The sequence below is a fragment of the Lingula anatina genome, chromosome 4 (genome assembly GCF_051362555.1).
Source record: "Lingula anatina isolate TDL-2025a chromosome 4, LinAna3.0, whole genome shotgun sequence".
Taxonomy (NCBI): Eukaryota; Metazoa; Brachiopoda; class Lingulata; order Lingulida; family Lingulidae; genus Lingula; species Lingula anatina.
Window position 1 is genome coordinate 1476611 of NC_141770.1, and position 18141 is coordinate 1494751.

An 18141-nucleotide genomic window follows, 5' to 3' on the forward strand; every position below is an offset into this window, starting at 1 on the left:
AGTACAAAGGTCCAACAGGGTGAACGTATTACTTGAGAGATTGTAAATCACACAAGAAACATAAATCACCTGTTCATGTAAACATATTGAAAATGTATTATGACCCTAAAGACTACAATTAATACAAAAGGCTGAATGAAAGTAATTATGAGCAAGACAACAAATCAAACGGGGATAAAAACGAACAGTGAAACGCAAGATAGAGTCATTCATGACACAGGAAAAGGGGAACTTGCATCGGACAGTAAGCAAGACGCGTATGAGTATTATGAAGTACAACTATATTATGTTGTAAGTATATAAACGCAAAGAGACACAACAAAGTAAAATGAAAGGGTTGTAAGAACTCTTCCTGGGAACCTGAAGAAAATATTTCAGATGCATAAACATATATTATCATATTAATATAACGTTACAAGGAAGACGAAGAAAACGTAGAAATAAAAGAGGAAACACGATGCTCTATAGAGTTTGATAATCGATACACTGGTTAATAAAACATATTACACACACATTGTAAAAAAACAGTACACGAAGGTCAAATGTATAATTTGGACAACACAGTGCTACAGCTTAACTGAACCCTAAATGCAAACCGGTTTGCTGTCTTCCTATCTATTCTATCTATCTTATTTCCTATCTTTTCCTAATAGAGGCTAAGTATATGCAGTATACACTGAAAAAAAAGAGCATTGACCTTTTGAAATGATGATTCTTTAAATTCATTCTATGTGTAAAGTTGGGTCAGGGTTAGCACGCTCAGTGCTGTTGTGTGTAAACCATTTTGTTTCTGAAAAATTGTTTAACAAAGGACATTGATATCATTCATATGAATAAACGTTACATCCAAATGATGTTAAACATATTACCACAAGGTTAACGCCATGTCAAAATGAAAGGCGTATTGAACTGAAAAATACAGACGAGATGTTTTGAAAAGTCAGTTACTTTACAGCTAGGCTTTTTAATCTGTTCTCACTACCGTGATCGTGTCTACGGACACGGTTACTCTTCACCGTGACCAAGCCTACCGCCCACTTTGTGAACAATGGAAGTAGGAGGATCGTTTAACAATGGATATTTAACCAGTCGCGTGGCAGGAGAGCGTGTCCCGATCTCTCAACCTGGCAGGGGGCGACCGTCTTATTCAGGAAGGGTGTGCATTTAGGCGTGATGTCATTAATAGCCGCTAATTGCTCTCCAGTAAATATTGCACCGCTTCTTATTACTTCAAAAATCAAAGCATCTACTTACTGTACTTCGTCAGTTAAACGGGAATATATAAAGCGGGTTTAGCAGAAAATACAATTAACAGCATATTCACTTAAATAAACAAGTGTAAACACAAACCAACGCTCAATTTGAAGAAAGTAAATAAAAAATGATAGTATGACCGTTTTGATTTGTTTGGATGTAAGCTAATTGTATGGAAATGGCGTGAGTAATAAACAGAACAGGAAGAAGCAGAAAAACTTACGTTTCAATGCTATTTCGGCAAAAGGCTTTTTATATTTTGATTTACTTGTATGACTGGTTTAGTGAGAAATAAAAAAAAACAAAAATACATAGAAAATAATCAATTTATCCATTTTATTCTGTACATAGACTGAGGTAGTACTTTATAATGGTGGTTACACTGTTATTTAATAAATGTTCGTATTACCTAGTCATTGTAATTTATTTTTGTTTTGATTAAAGGGATTATAACATTTTACTGCCATATGCCATTATCGATAGTAGTTCTTCCTTACACTGCACTAAACACTTAAAACTCATCTTAGCCTTTGGGAACGAGTAATTAATGCTGTATACGACCAAAAAGGATTAGAAAACTGTCTAATTTTAAATTACAATGGAAGTATAATCACCTAAGTGAATATAAAAATTTAAACAAACATCAAAGGAGTAACTTTGAGCGAAAAAAATGTTTGGCATTTAGTAGGATGGTGGTAGAAAGTAGCTAGTGACCCCAGGAAAATTAATTTTGATGAAAATTAAAGAGTTATCGTTGTATTAATTGTTGTGATGTTTCCGCCTCAAATTCCTATTGGCCGTATTCATGGCAGTTGTGCATTTTGACCAAAATCCTGGTAATCTCGCCTCGTCAGGATAGAATTTTTTAACAGAGCGCTCTATGTACAACATTCTCTCTTTGCACATGGGCTCCTTCACCATATCTGCTCTCCTGCACCCCAGTATGTTGCGCGTCGGATCAATCCTCTCCTCAGCTGAGAAAATCGTAGACATCAGTTTTACACAGAAGTTTGTGCAACTGCTTGCTGTTGTTTTCATGTTTAATAGTTTTCTGTCTGATAGCTGGTATGTTTGCGGTACTGGTGGTTGAGTGCTAGCATGTTGTTGAAAGGGCGTTAAAGGTTGTAATAGAGTAGGAAATGGGAGAGGTGTAGCAGGAGTGGCAAAGACGGAGCCTGGGGTACTGTGCACGGGTGACAGGTGCCAGTTTGGAGTCGATGGGGGAGAGTTATGTGAGTTATGTGCAGGTGAAGGAGAAATTACGTGACTTGAAGACAGTCTGCTTTGAAAAAGGGATCTAGCAACGGGCACACGGGAAGCCGCGCGAGACGTAGATGTGGATGAAGAAATAAACCGAGAAACCGGTAGTCTAGTAGAGTTGAATTGTGGAGAGACAGGGAGAGGTGAAAGATGTATGCGAGACCCGCGTGCAGTGCCAATGTCAGAAATTGGCTGGCAAGAAAATGGGAGACGAGAGCCAAGAGACGAAGGTGGCAAAGACTCAGAATCAGTCGAGGGCAAAGTAGATGGCGGGTTTAATTGAGAGGAGATTGCTGAGGGGGCGTGTCTGACGGCCCTGGCTGGTGCAGAGGCTGTTGAAGAAGCTGCCGGAGTCCTGGCTACAGAGGCTCTAGAGGGAACTTCGGGCACAGTCGGGATGTCACTGATCGACTCTGTGTTTACTTGAGAGGAGCTCGAGGTTTCTGAATGGGCGTGCACGAGAGCGACGACCCTGACTGTTGCAGAGGCTGCTGAAGAAGCTGCCGGAGTCCTGGCTACAGAGGCTCTAGAGGGAACTTCGGGCACAGTCGGGATGTCACTGATCGACTCTGTGTTTACTGGTACTTGAGAGGAGGTTTCTGAGGGGGCGTGTCCTAAACCGACGGTCCTGGCTGTTGCAAAGGCTGTTAAAGAAGCTGCCGGCGTCCTAGCTACAGAGGCTGTAGAGGAAACTTCGGACACCGTCGGGATGTCTCCTGTCGACACTCTTCCCAGCAGATCCTTTAATAGTGTGTTATTCTCCTGCACCATCTCCTGAATTTTAACTAAAGCCGGACGACATTCGCACCTGATTATCGTAGGTGACTGGGGCTCGGGCTCTGTGGCTCCAGGGCTGCCCGAGGCTAAAACTGTAATACCCTAGATAAGAAAAAATTGTCATTACAAGTATGAAAATATTTTCATTGTATGATACAACAGTGAAGAAAGAGGGCAAAATAACACATATACATGTACAGTACCAGGATTAATCTTGCCCAAAAACCTTGATCTCCCATTGGCAAAATGGGGAAAATCACATTACTGTAGCCATTTACCATATTGCAACAGCATATAAATTAAATATAATCGAGTATTTCAGTTCATTGCGTTAAGACTGCGGATATTTACGTACTTGTTTTTTTTTCTTGGGTTGTGCGGCTGGACGTCGGCTACACTTCTTTCTTTTTTGTCTAGGCGTTGCTGTGACGGTCTCGGGGCTCGCCTCCGCAGAAGTGCTTGAGTTTTCAAAAACGGTACTGCCTTCCTCGCTCTCACTTTCCTCACTGTCAACCAGCTCCCTCTCTTTTTGGACCTGGGCTGACTTTGAATCTAAAAAGTGCAAATTTTAAGTGCATTTATTTATGCTGTGGTATGAAATTTGAAAGGTGCCCACAATTTCACTTAGATATATTTGTTTTAATTTAATTATTATTTAACTTCAATTCCATCAAACAAAAAGCACCATGAAATGTTATGAATATATTCATTACTAATATTTAGAGAATGCACATGAGCGTATCCCAGTTAAACCACCTCCACATGCATTATCGATGAAAAATAAGGAGTAGGATGGCTTACTAGAGGTGAAGACGACAACTCCGGTGCATTCAGCATTGGGATCTTCCTCTGTGGGCCACGGACAGGTAACTTGGGCCCCAACCATTACTTTCCCCCCGTCTACCGTCGTTAACTTTGACGTGTCGACACTAACGACTCCACCATCATCGCACTCTACCACTGCATATCTGTCTGCAAATAATAGTATTTGGCAACATAACACTCAATCTACAAGTCAATAAAAATAAACAAAAAAATTAAATACGCTGTACATTATCATTATTTCAGGACGTGTTTATAAGCCTTGGTTAATTTATGAAAATGTCTTTTTTTCTAGTTGAATGATATTAAAAAATGTACTACATGAAGAGCATCGCCACTACAGAGATTAGGAAGTAAACTCTTCATGGCACTAAGATGGGTGCAAATGTGTACCCTCTCCAGCACTGTTAAAGGTCTACAAACAAATATACACACATTTGTCAAGACGACAAGATAAATTTCACTACGATGTATCAAGTGTAATAATTGTTACATATATATTCTAAATGTCGCTTACTTATAATTGCATTAAGAAAAAAAATCAGTATATCAATTAATTTAGTTTAAATAAAATCATCTGCAACAGAGGCTAAAAGCTGTGAACCTGGGACTAAGGGACTGCCTAAGCTCAAACATATTGAAGACAAAGACAACTTCCTATCTTTTCTGAGAGAACAATAACGGGGGCGAAAGGAGCAATTACAACGTGCAAACGTGCATCAGATAAGAAGCCCTACAATGTAGTTGCGATTTTATCTGCAAGGGTGGTCACAAGCTGGTCTCATCCTTCAATGCGATGGAGTTTGATACACCACACATGTAAACATACATATTTAAGAAAAAATCGAAAAACATTTGTACAACTGGTCTGTGGGACAGTTATTTACTTGTATTGAAACTTAAAAAGCATCAAAAAAGGGACTCACTTGTACAGTTGATATTTGAAGAATGACGCCGAAATATTTTCCTGTTCCTGCAGCGTACATTAACTGTACTTGTGTATACATGTAATTACGTACGTATTTATTCTCCTCTCGAAACATATCACGAACAATTCTCTCGACCACTATCATCTTCATATGAGGAATGTTGAGGACATTTTGAAAAACAGGCAGTCTCAAAACAACTTTATCACTATTCTAAATATTTAAATACAAATGCATTTATAAGGGCAAATACTGTACATCATTGCTTGCTTATAGCCCGCATTTCTGAAGAAATGCAGTAAGTCACACTTTACAAAGGTTGAAATGGTGTCGCCGACATAAAACAACCACACTTGGCAATCAATGTTATGCTAGAGTTTTGTTAAGTGATGTCAGGCATAGACCTGAAAGGTTAATTTGATCTACATTAGTGCGTTAAACATCGAAACGAGGTAATATCTGGTCGTGCGTCTCCGTCGATAATTAATATACCGGTATGATAGAAGAAAGAGTCTTGACAATTTCCCTCAAAGTTATCTCTTCATTTTGTCGAGACGGGAGATATGCATTTGCTATACAGTACTAAGCAACGTTCGTACATAAACGTTTATCTAAACACGTCTGTCAGGACGTCAAGATAGATGTTTCAAGTATAATTTCATATTTACTCCAAATGTGAACTAATTAAAAGTCCCTAAAGAAAAAGCAGTATATCAATTAATTTATTTTAAGTTAAATCATCTGCAACAGAAGCTAAAAGCTGTGCACCTCGGACTAAGGGACTGCCTTTATTGAACTAAACTCAAACAACTTCCTTTCTTTTCATACAGAACAATAAAGGAGGTGAAAGTGGCAATATATTGCAACGTGCATTGTACAGTGTACATCAATTAAGGGGTCCGGTTGCTGTAAAGGGTGTAATTATATATGTGTACTCCAATGAGCTCTTGGTGCGATTTTATGTACTATTAAAACAACCTTATATTAATGTCACTGGGTCCAGCAACAACAAATTTAATTCACATCTTTCCTATTGATGTTAAATGTAACAATCAGGGCTGAAGAGGTGAAATGGTTAAATAAATATGGGGTGGGGGGGGGGGGGGGTATACTTTTTCGAGAGAGCCAGGGCTCAACTTTGGTTGGGAACAGGAATGCGAAAGACATGATTTCATTTTCATCTGTACTTACCAATCTTTCCTGGCTGTCGAGAAGACATGATCTTCTTGGTTTTCTCTTGGCTTGATCTTACTGGAACTGTTTAGTCTCTAGGAACCCTTCTGTATCAGCACTTATCCCGTGAAACGGAATGTGATTGAAAAGTCCTCCTGTGTGACCATACTTATACCAGAAAAATGAAGCCATTTTTAGTCAGAGGTAAACGCAATGCTCTATTTAAGTTAACAAGCCGTCCTTTCAAATTCAGGTACTTATAATTAACGCGCCTGGGTTCCTGAAGCAAATTCCGGGCCGTGAATGCAAAAAATTAAACTTGATGTGTGCAGTGACCAATGTATTAATCTATAATAAGAGGTATAATGGTTTAGACGAATGGATAATTAGAAAAAATATGTTGTGATTTAAAATGAATTACTGCTAAATAAAATTTAACTGAACATTTTATAATCCTATTTTGCGTAATATTATCTGTAAATCGACGTGCAGAAAGATTAATTTTCATCTAACATTACAAAATTCTTGGCCAATCAGTGGATTAGGGGGGACTTAATTATAGTGATGTCATGAATATTTTTTTTATAAATGGTTATCATTTTATTGTCAATTTGCTATTTGAGTGTCGATGAAAACTGTGTATGTAATTTCGAAGAAATTGCCTGCCCTCCAATTTCCTCCTATAATAACATTTGCTGAAAATATCAAATTCCGTGGAAACAGAGTTAGTGTCACCTCTTCATACCTCGTGTCAGAACAATGTAGAGAGTGACTAGCTACGCGTGCTTTGGCTTAATCGCTGATCATATCTCGCATCAGGACGATCAAAAGGTGTCTTCCGCCTTGCTGGACTTAATTGCTGCCGATAATATCAGTTAGTAGGGAAATAAAGCTAAAAATTACATTCGTCTGCAGCAACTGAGCCTAAAAGCAAGATTGCAAAGTGAAGGTTATTCAAATAAAATTTAAACGAAATTAGGCTTTTCTAGAAGAAACTTTTTTTGAATTCATTCTTAAATATTATTCAGTTTAAATGATTTAATTACTACACTAAGTCTAACAGTGCAGTACAGTAAATGTTTGACTGCCTGTGAAATTACAGATTGCGATTTTATTGTATGCACTTCGCACTGCTTCAGCAGGATTTCTGCACTCAAAGTCAAGGGATAAACAAGAAATATCATTAAATACAGTGCACATTAACAACCTACCAATCAATTGTATATACTCTAAACAGCAGTGGACAGAAAAGATTGCATCTTTTGCTATGATAACGCTGTTCATCAAACTTGAAATTTAAACGAATTTCAACCAAACACATAATTAAAACTCTTTACAGCAGGTGATTAATGCACGTATTTTTTATTTCATTTTTGTCATTTTGTAATAATCAACACATTTGACTTATGAAATCAAAATTATTTAAGTATTTCAGAACGCTTAATGAGTGTACATGTAAAGGCACACGCTCACAGGTAGCGCGTGTCGATGTGGCAGTTGACAAACCTAAATCAAGCTGTCTAATTAATCTAGCCCTTCATCATCAATTTGTAAAAATAAACACCTTTAATTATGACTCTCCCCGGTCCAAAATCGGGCTTTGGCACCTGAATAGGGTGTTGTTTGTGACATGGCAAGGCACGCTGAGATCAATTAGATAAGCAACAGTAAAACGGGTGGTTTGCGAACTCAATTCAGCACTTGATTGCAATCAAGGTGTTTAAATGCCAAAAGGTTGACATTTTGAGTATAATTATTTTCTCTAATCTTGGCAGTTGTGTTTACCTGTCATTGTGTCACATTTGCATAAAATACTGTATAAAAAGTGGGAATTTTCATAAACCCTTCACTATCAAAAATGCCTGGGTATAGCGATTATATTAGAACAAGGATTGTGCTTCTAAAAGAAGCTGGCCACGGGGTCAGCAGTATTGCTAAGGTCCTTCTGACAGAAGACAACATTACAGTAACCAGAAGGGGAATATATAAACATTTGAAAAGATGGGGGGAGGGATTTGGCCTCGCAGATCGTCCAAAAGCGGGGAGGCCTGCGAAGTTTACGGAGATCCACAAAAATGTTATTGATGAAGAGATGACCCAAAACAAGGAACTGGTGGCAAAAGATTTACGGGAAATCTTAAAAGAACGAACAGGTAGGTTTTACTATTTCTTCAAACACGGATCAACACGCGATAATCTACATGTGTACTACTTGTGATGTCCCATGCTCTTAATTTCATTTTAACGCTAAATATTCAAATCTTCATATATTCCAGATATTTATCAAACATTCCCATAAACGATGACAACATTTTTTTGCGTCTCGTTGAGTACGTCGTCGTGTCGTGTAGTTATTTGTAATTTTTTCATTTTTATTTAGGTCTCGAAGTCAGTTTGGCATCAGTGAAGAGAATGCGCAGGAAGTTGGGATGGATCCGAAGTAGGAAGGGGTATTGTCAACTTGTGAAACTCGTGAACAGACCAAAGAGGGTGCAATGGTGTAAAGAGGCATTGGTTGTAGAAGACAAATTTGAAGATGTGATATGGACTGGTACGGCTTTACCAATCATAGATTTTACTTATTCGACCTGTCATTTGTCTCATTTAACAGGTTAATATTTATAAAGATATTTTGAAAAACTATTGGATTTTCTTCTAATACGTGCAAAACTTACTTTCAAGGCAAAAACAATCAGCTGTTTGAATATGAAGACATTTTTCCTTGCATTTGAAATACATAACAGCTGTAGAGCGTTAGTTGCAAAAGTGCACACATCTCAAATTCAAACATATTCCAGTATCCAGTAATTTATTTAATTATTGTTTCCCTTTAAGACGAATGCACAGTACAAATGGACAGCCACGGCCGTTTTGTATTCCGGAAAGTCGTCTACGACAGCGAAGGCAACGATATAAGTGAACCACCCCCACTGCGAGCGAAAGTTAAGCACCCTTACAAAGTGCATGTATGGGCCGGTGAGTAGCAAAATTAATGTATATTACATCTTATTATGTATTGTAACATATAAACACAGTTTTAATTAAAATGTAGAATTTGTCGCTATATTTCCCTTAGTGTCTATTTTAGATCCATCTAAAGAAACGCAAACATCAATATTTTCATGGCCTTTGATTATTTAAATAGATTCCTCCAAATAAGGTGACAAGCAGTTTTTTACGTCTCCCGAAATAGGTGTCACGAATCACAGACACCACCATAAGCACTAGCATAATTACTCCATATTTTTCTTTTTCAGTTATATCAAAAAACGGCGCCGTAAAGTACGCTATATTTAGCGGTATAATAACTTCTAATGTATGAATTTTTATTTTACTTCAGGTATATCTAAAAGGGGTGCAACGAAAATAGCCATATTCAGCGGCCTCATGAATTCGGACTCGTACATCCAGATACTTAACGATTACCTCATCCCCTTCATTAAGACGTCGATGCCGAATCATCATAGATTCCAACAGGACAATGCCCCCCAGCACACAAGCAGGAAAACTAAAGGATTTCTTAAGGAAAATGCAATAAACTGGTTTCAAACTCCCCCCGAGAGTCCAGACTTAAATCCCATAGAAAACATCTGGTCTACGATGAAACACCACTTAAGAAAATACACTAAGCCAAAAACAAAAGATGAACTTATAAGTGGGATGCAGGAATTCTGGAAGACGGTCACAACTGAGGAATGTATAAAGTACATAAACCATATAAACAAAGTTATTCCGGAGGTGTTGAAAAGGGAAGGCCGTGCATCCGGATATTAGATTAATGATTATCAGGAAAATGCACTTTTTCAATTAAATGACTGTTCGTAAGAGCCATTTTATTATTTTGCCATTTTTAATTTTTTTTAATAAAATTGTTGTAGTTTACTGTATGGACGTTCCGTGTTAATTGTGAATAAACCGACTATTCATTGTCTGCAATAATTTGTTTCATTATATATACTTGTAGGTCACATTCCACTTTATAGAAAAAGACAATCACCGCATAATTCTGCCATATCCATTCTTCACTTTTTCAATTTGCTTGAGCATGTTATCGTGACGCTTCACCTAAGTAAGCCAAAATTAAAATGTAAGGGCAACATCGGTAAATTAATTATATTTCATTCAAGTACAAAATTCTATTTTTGAAAATGTCTACGAAGTTTGGAATGCGGTGAATAAACAGAAATATCGTCAGTGCTTGAACCATGGTTAAACCCAACATTTAGTCTTCCATGTCTTAACAAAGGGCACGTGCCGTTCTACACCAGAACAATGCTTGGAACTAGCGGGGCGTATGATTGCACAGGCTGCTTGACGGGACACGATGTAGACAGCGGGGAGTCCGAGATGGTTACGATTGATAACTTAACAGCTTAAACTGTCGCTATTTGCCCTGTTATTATCCACGCGGGGGTTATCAGGAGTCACGGTCGCACTGACCGTGACCTACTGTGAACGGTCTTATTGGCCTAGCTGTAAGTTTACATAAGGCCACACTTTTTTAATTTTATGGATGACATCCTGCGCGCGCACGGATTTTCGCCCGTTCTCCAAAAAAAAAAAAAAAAAAAAAAAAAAAAACCCCCCCAGCCCCCAACGAAGTCGGTTGTCGCAAACGTCGTTATTGAATTTGCAAGGAAATGAGCTTTCTGCGCATGCGTATTTTCGCCACGTGGAATTGCGGCCACTTTGCTGTCAAATTCATCTCTAGGATTCCTTTCAAATTACACAACAATAAAAGTCATAAAGAGAACGGGCGCCATCGTTTTGGATTGGTATGCCATTGATATTGGCCATGGAGATATCATCTTTTTACAATTGTGCGAAAGGCTGGCGGCGGCCGAAACATTTCTGTGACATTCTGTACAAAGCAGCACATAAATACCAGGTTTTCTGTAGTGAAAAAAGGGTCGACAAGGGCGTCGTGGTATTTGGTGGGCTGAAGGTCGGACAGGCCACCTGACAGTTTAGCTGCTTCGTGTGAGTTGAAGTTGACAAAATGGCATCGTCCGAAATGACCTTTAATAGATTTGGTAGTATTAAGCATATCTTTGCATCATTTTTTAAACATTTCTGTGAAGTGTTCAAAATGCTTTAATATTCTGAGAATACAAATAAAGACACAATGTTTGATTGATATTTGTTTTATTGATTGCTATACCAAATGAATGCATGAAATAACCTTAAATAGATTTGGTAATATGAAGTATATCAATTCATGACTCTTTTTTACATTTCTACGAAGCCTATTCACAATGCTTTAATATTTTGAGAGCATGGATAAAGACATATTGTTAGTTTGATACGTGTTTCTGTGGTTAAATTTGTGTTTCCAGCTGTGTACTGACAACATTCCTTTACTTAAAGGACAATGTTCATGTAAAAATCCATTTCTCGAATTTTGAAGATTCAGCACTCAATCTATACACTAGAGGTATGTTTTAATCGATCCCCGCCATTTAAAAATTATAAAAACAATCTATTAGTAGAAAAAAAGCGTTTTAGTAAACCTCACCTCAATATGCATAAATGAAGCAACAGATCTGGGTCACGTGGTACTGTGACGACAATCACGATAAAGGTCTATGAGACTCAACTGAGCTGCATGGTGCAAACAGACAGAATGATTTTGGAAAGTTATGTTGAACGGAGTTGAACAATTTTCTTTATGCCTCAGTGTGTTGGCGTGGGATTCACCAAAATTGCAGCACTCCTTGACTATCTTTCTTTACCTGTGACGGTCTTCCGTGACTAACTTACTAACTTCGGTGACAATAGTTGCGATCCTCGCGATCTCGGTCACCTCAGGTGTTTTAGATCGTATCAAAAGCTGATAGCCTTTTAGATACTGTCATCGGTTGGCAAGCTTACTAATTGCTGATGCATTTTAAAATTCATTGTAGTTGACCAAGAGCTCGTTAACAATAAAACCTGTTAATTATGCACCGCTGCCATTCCCAAGCCAGGTAATAACAGGTATGAAACTCGTCTTAGTGGGCTTTCATATTTTTCAATATATCTCATTTATTTCATGGGGTTATTTTATTGGTATTTGTAAATAACGTTAAATATCAATAGCCTACTTAAACAATTAAGTTCAAACACGGTCGCGAACATTAATAAAAGAAATTGCTCTCAGGGTATCTTGAAACTTCCGTGGAAGAAAACGTGTTGAGGAAAAACAGGAAAAAGAGCGTTATATTAAAGAAAAAATGGGAACTGCTGTAATAAAATGGTTCGTTATCCTAATTCGTTTATGCATTGAGGATTTGTTTCTGAATATTATTTCATCTGAAATATTAAATAATTTAAAAGGTTGATCATTTTATAACTTGAAACGCAAATTCTGCGTCAGTACGCAATTTTTTTTTTTTTTTTTTTTTTTTGCAAATTTGTAAGCTTAGAACACCGTGCTATAAAGATCTACTCAAGAAAAAATTTGCTTGGGTAAAATTGAGTACGGAATGAACTGGAGACACTTGGCTTGTCATTAAGTTTACACGAAACTAAGATCTAATAAACGGATATTAGGTCTTAGCACGAAAATATGTCAGGTAACTTTATACTGTTTTTGAAAGAGTAAAGATTGAAATATAATTTTAGACAAACTTTGACGGAGGAAATACCTACAAAGAGTAATGGGCTATTTCGCCAACATCTTGTTGAAAATTTTACAGTAACACTACAATTCTATTTAAATAAGCTAAGGAACTAATTGCCAAATTTATACTCTCATCACATAACAGGGGGTAACTAGACCTGCAAAAATTGTACGCACATATTTTAAAAAATTACAAGCACATACAGCAAAATGTGGACTTACGCAAAACATGAAGGACAGCGTAATCACGGCAAATGTACATGTACCTCATATAGTAGCTTAATTTCCATTAATAATAAAATCATCATTTAAGTCAAAAATATTCTCGCGATTTAATAACTGTTCTAATTTACCCAGAACGGTTTATTTATTTTAAAGGCGGTAAACTGAAATATAGTTTTATGATTTGTTTGTGAAAATTGCCCATGTCACCCTGTTAGTTTGGAGGTCTAAGCTGGATCAAGTCCGTGTTAAAATTCCTATGAAGTTGTGCAGGAAAAATTCTTCCTTTCTTTCTCTAGCTCCTCGATAAACCTGGTGTTCAGATTTTATGTAGTACCCCCAGGTCTACGGGAGCTGCTCTTTGTAACTAACGCACAGGTAGATTTTTACCTGAGATAACTGGAGTAAAGCTTAGATAAAGAGTGCGTTCGGTACAAGCAAGCCAAATTGAATGCCATTTAACCCTCTAATTAAGAGGTAAAGGAAGTTCCAGTTAGCTGGATGATTAAGATAGGACTTGTAAAGGTAACGGGCATTGTTTACACCAGTTTAATAAAAGTATGCAAGACGGAGTGTCAGAGGTTTAATAAAATAAATTGAATTTCACAAATAACATGGACCTCATATGCAATAATCAACATTTCCCTTAACTCATTCAAATGCAGTGTTTTATACAACTTGGGATAACCATGATTAAATGCTTGTTAAAGAATTGACTAGACGGGGAATGGGGTTACACAGCTTCACGAGGATTTAGACTCCTCGGGTAAGAGATTTGAATGAGTATAAACTTTTATCAGAAGCCAGAGAAGTCATCTTACAGGTAGACAATGCAGCTCAGTTTGACAGCTAAGCACGCTCTGTTCACCAGTGGCTCGATTGTCGTCATCAGACCAACGTAGCTCATTAACTCTCAGGCCAAGCAGAGAGGACGTTTTTTAAAGCCAAAAATTTACAAAATGAGCTTTTAATTTGTGTATTTGGATAAAGATATCGTTAGTTGGGCATGTTTTCTGAAGAATATGTTCCGTTCAGGCCATTCTGACGGCATGAAGCAAATCCTTTAAGCAGTTTTTTTTTTTGACTGTTTTTTTTTTTTTTTGCCCTCTCGCACCGATTTTGGGGTACCCAGAGGATGTCATCCATAAAAATAAACAAGGCAGCAAAGCTGTCAAATGTACAGACAAAAACCAGAAAATAAAAACGCAGGAAATAGGATACTGTCAATTCTGATGAACTAATGTATTATGCTTACTGTAACTGCATAGCCAACATCAAATTCTTATTCTGCATAACATTGGATTAGGATGAAAGTAAAATGTATATCAAGCATTAGACTAAGTTCCCATACCTAGATCAATCTAACAGGATCAATCCAACTCCAAGGGGTTTCTCACTAATCTGCTTTCAGTTTGAGAGTCTTAGGATTCTGGCATGCCAGTTTCAGTAGGCGTGACAGACAACTAACCCACTTATATTGATTGCAATTTAGCAAGAATTCCCATGGAGATAGATCGATCCACAGTTAGCGCAATAGGGTCTGGAAATAGTCCCTAGTGTGTCAGGCTGATAAGACTTAAACTTTGGAAATGCCAGAATGAGGTACAGTGAAAATTACTCACAAAGAAAAAAAAAATGCTTAAACTCATTAAAAAAAAAAAATATATATATATATATATATATATATATTAATAATTTTTTTTTTTTGGCTGTATGTCAATCCTAAGAATCATTCGTAACAAAATAAAGAAAATGTTACAAAGTAAGAGTACAGGGCTCCTGGCAGATGGGAGTGATAAGTCACAACTTGAAAATGCCAGTTTAGCACTCTATAAACCTGCATTGCCTCCAAAACAGAAAACAATCACTTTGGTTTTCAAACACAAGCTGCACTTCTGTCTTATGAAACTTTTCAGTAAGTTTCAGTATCATAAGTAACATGGTTTTCCCTTAATCGCTATCCTGGCAGCAGTGTCCAAAATAGGGTTTTCTTCAACTTTCATGCAATAAAACATAATACTTAAGAGCATAATGACCATCAAATTTTTTATAAAAAAATAAAAATATCATGAATATTCAGAAAAGGTGATTTGGGAAGGTCTTCAAGGCCATGGAAGTTCAGAGTCACACTTTCAAAATGCCAAAATGTAAACAAGAGATAACTGTACTGAAATGATTTTCTTTCCATTTTCAACACCTTTTTTAAAACAAAATGATCAATAAACTGTCATTTTTAAATGTTCAACTAGGAAAATTGTTGACATAGGAAAAATATCAATAGAACTATTTTCAATGTCCAATTTGCTCCATTTGCAGATGCTGAACATAGTGAATGATTAAATCTGACAAACTGCAATGATGAGTTCCTTTCCATTTATGATACTTTATTACACAATGCTCAATATTATAATTGGTTTACTGTTATTTTTATATAATCAACAAAATTGTTAAGAAGCAGAAAATGTCAAAACAACATTTTTACATATCTTATTAGTTCCATAATGAGACTGTTAACATGCCTAAGAATTAAATCTGAAGAAATAACAATTATATACAAAAATACAGAAAATGCACAGCACTTCTGGTGGATGGGAGTAAAAAATCACATCTTGAAGATGCTAGTGTTTGAAAAATAATTTTAAAAAAATTTAAATAAAACGTAAAAAATTCCAATAAAGCTGCTATTCAAACTTTTTATCTAGCTGTATTAACTTGATATTAATAACCCCACCAAGTTTGAGAAAAGTAAAGCACTGTTATTCATCTATAGCATGTTGGCATAACACATTCTTTTTGTTGTAAATTTATTTCAAATGTTTAACACCATTTATCTGCACAATTATCACCAAATCCTAATTTTGTGACACAGTTAAGAGAGCTAAACCTATGGGACTTTACAGGGAAATCTCAAGGAGTGTTTTATGTAATCTCATTTAATGGCCAATTGAAAATTAATGAGTAGGCAAGTGACTTTATAGACCTTAATTTAATTAGTGATCACCCGAGGGACAATTTTACTGCCATCCATACAGTACCATCATATAGCACAAAGGTGTTGCATACATGCTGAAAAAAGTGAAAAAAAAAAACAGCATTACTTCCCTAAAAATGACCCGATCATGCTGATTTTTAAACTTGACCTGCGTATTATGAATATTCATCACTTCTGTAAGTTTGAAAGCAAAAGGTAAAATGGTTTTCCACTTATTGTGTTATCGGTGCTGCATATATGCTAAAAAAAAGTGAAAAAAAAAACAGCATAACTACCCTAATAACATGGACATTCAGAAAATGTGACAAGCAAAAGTCTTCGGGATCATGGAACTTTAAAGTCACACCTTGAAAATGCCAATATGTGAAAAATTAAATTTTCACAAAAAACTGTTTAACTGCCAAAAAAAAAAAAAAAAAAAAAAAAAAAAAAAAAAAAAAAAAAAAACCAAACAGACTGCATTGCCTACTGAAGCTGTATTTTAGTCCCATGTTTCTTTCCTGTAAGTTTGAGAACAGTAAGTGACATGATTTTCCTTAAATGGTCATCATGGAAGCAGTGCCCAAAATAGGGGTTTCTTCAAATTTTGATGCAATATTACATAATGTTTAACAGCTTAATGACCATCAATTTTTAATTATAAAATATTTGTATCACAGATATTCAGAAAATGTGACTAGCAAAGGTCTTCAGGCCCATGGAACTTCAAAGTCACACCTTGAAAATGCCAAAATGTAAACAAGACAGCACTGTTCTGAAATGGATTTATTTCCATTTTTAACACTTTTTTAACATAAAACAAAATAAACATTTTACTGCCATTTTTATATGACCAACTAAGAAAATTGATGAGATGGGAAAAGTATCAATAGAACAGTGTTAAATGTCAGATTTCCTCCATTCTGAGATTCTGAACATAGTGGATGATTGAATCTGACAAACTGCAATGATATGAGTTTATTTCCATTTTTGGCACTTTATTATACAGTACACAATATCAAGTTTACCATCATTTTTACATAATCAACTAACAATGTTGTAAAGATGCAGGAAATATCAAACAAACACTTTTACGTATCTTATTAGTTAAATAAAGAGACTGTTAACATGCTTAAGAATTGAATCTGAGGAAATGTGAAAAAAAAAAAAAAAAAAAAAAAACAGCATAACTTCTAAAATAATAGCCCGATTATGCTGATTTTCGAACTCAACCTGCTTTTTGGTAAGATTGACTACTCCTGTAAGTATTTTGACAATTGGCCTATCTGTTTTTCTTATATTGTGTTATCAGTGTTGCATATATGTTGGAAAAAGTGAAAAAAACAGCTAAACTTCCATAAAAATGACCCGATCATGCTGATTTTCGAACTTGACCGGCGTATTATGAAGATTCATCAGTTCTGAAACTTTCAAGCCAAAAGGTAAAATGGTGTTCCACTTATCATGTTTACGGTGTTGCATATATGCTGAAAAAAGTGAAAAAAAAAGCATAAATTCCCTACAAATAGCCCGATCATGCTGATTTTCGAACTTGACCGGCGTATTATGAATATTTATCAGTTCTGTAACTTTCAAGCCAAAAGGTAAAACAGTTTTTCACTTATCGTGTTTACGGTGAGAGTGCACGCCAACGGCGACGGCGACGGCGACGGCGACGACAGACGCAGATGATGGCAATATGTACAGACAAATCTGTGTCTGTACATAAAAAGTGTGGCCTAACTGACAACGGACTCTTTAATTGGTTTTCATTCATGTGTCATTCAAATCAAATTTTTTATATTGCAGTTTGAACTAGGATGGATTATTTATTTCCCACCCAAGTGGCAACTTGTCAAAACAACACTAAGATACTAAGATAGCACAGCTAAATTCCATTAATTGTGTAGTATTTCTATTCACCATGCATATCTTCAACACGAAACACAATTTATGAAATAAATCATTAAGTACTGAATCAACTGTTCTTTAGTCTATTTCAAAGATTTTTTCTCATGATCTTGCCAATAATGTTAGTGATTATTTGAGATTACAGTGACTCATAAAGCAAAGAGACAATCAAGAGAAAACATATACTTGTATGGGAGATGCTATTCTAGCAAACGAAATATTTT

General features: G+C 36.2%; 2 protein-coding genes across 2 annotated transcripts in view; both read right to left on the minus strand.

The window, feature by feature from the left end:
* LOC106165731 (uncharacterized) overlaps positions 1-18141 on the minus strand; it is a 45572-nt gene that overhangs the window by 24889 nt on the left and 2542 nt on the right. The window lies entirely within an intron of this gene.
* Positions 1567-7171, minus strand: LOC147762022 (uncharacterized). The gene is made up of 4 exons (XM_087011576.1): positions 6231-7171; positions 4093-4263; positions 3647-3843; positions 1567-3393 (listed from the first exon to the last, which is right to left on the minus strand). The coding sequence occupies exons 1-4, from the start codon at positions 6256-6258 to the stop codon at positions 2014-2016; spliced, it is 1776 nt and encodes a 591-aa protein (XP_086867702.1). The 5' UTR covers positions 6259-7171; the 3' UTR covers positions 1567-2013.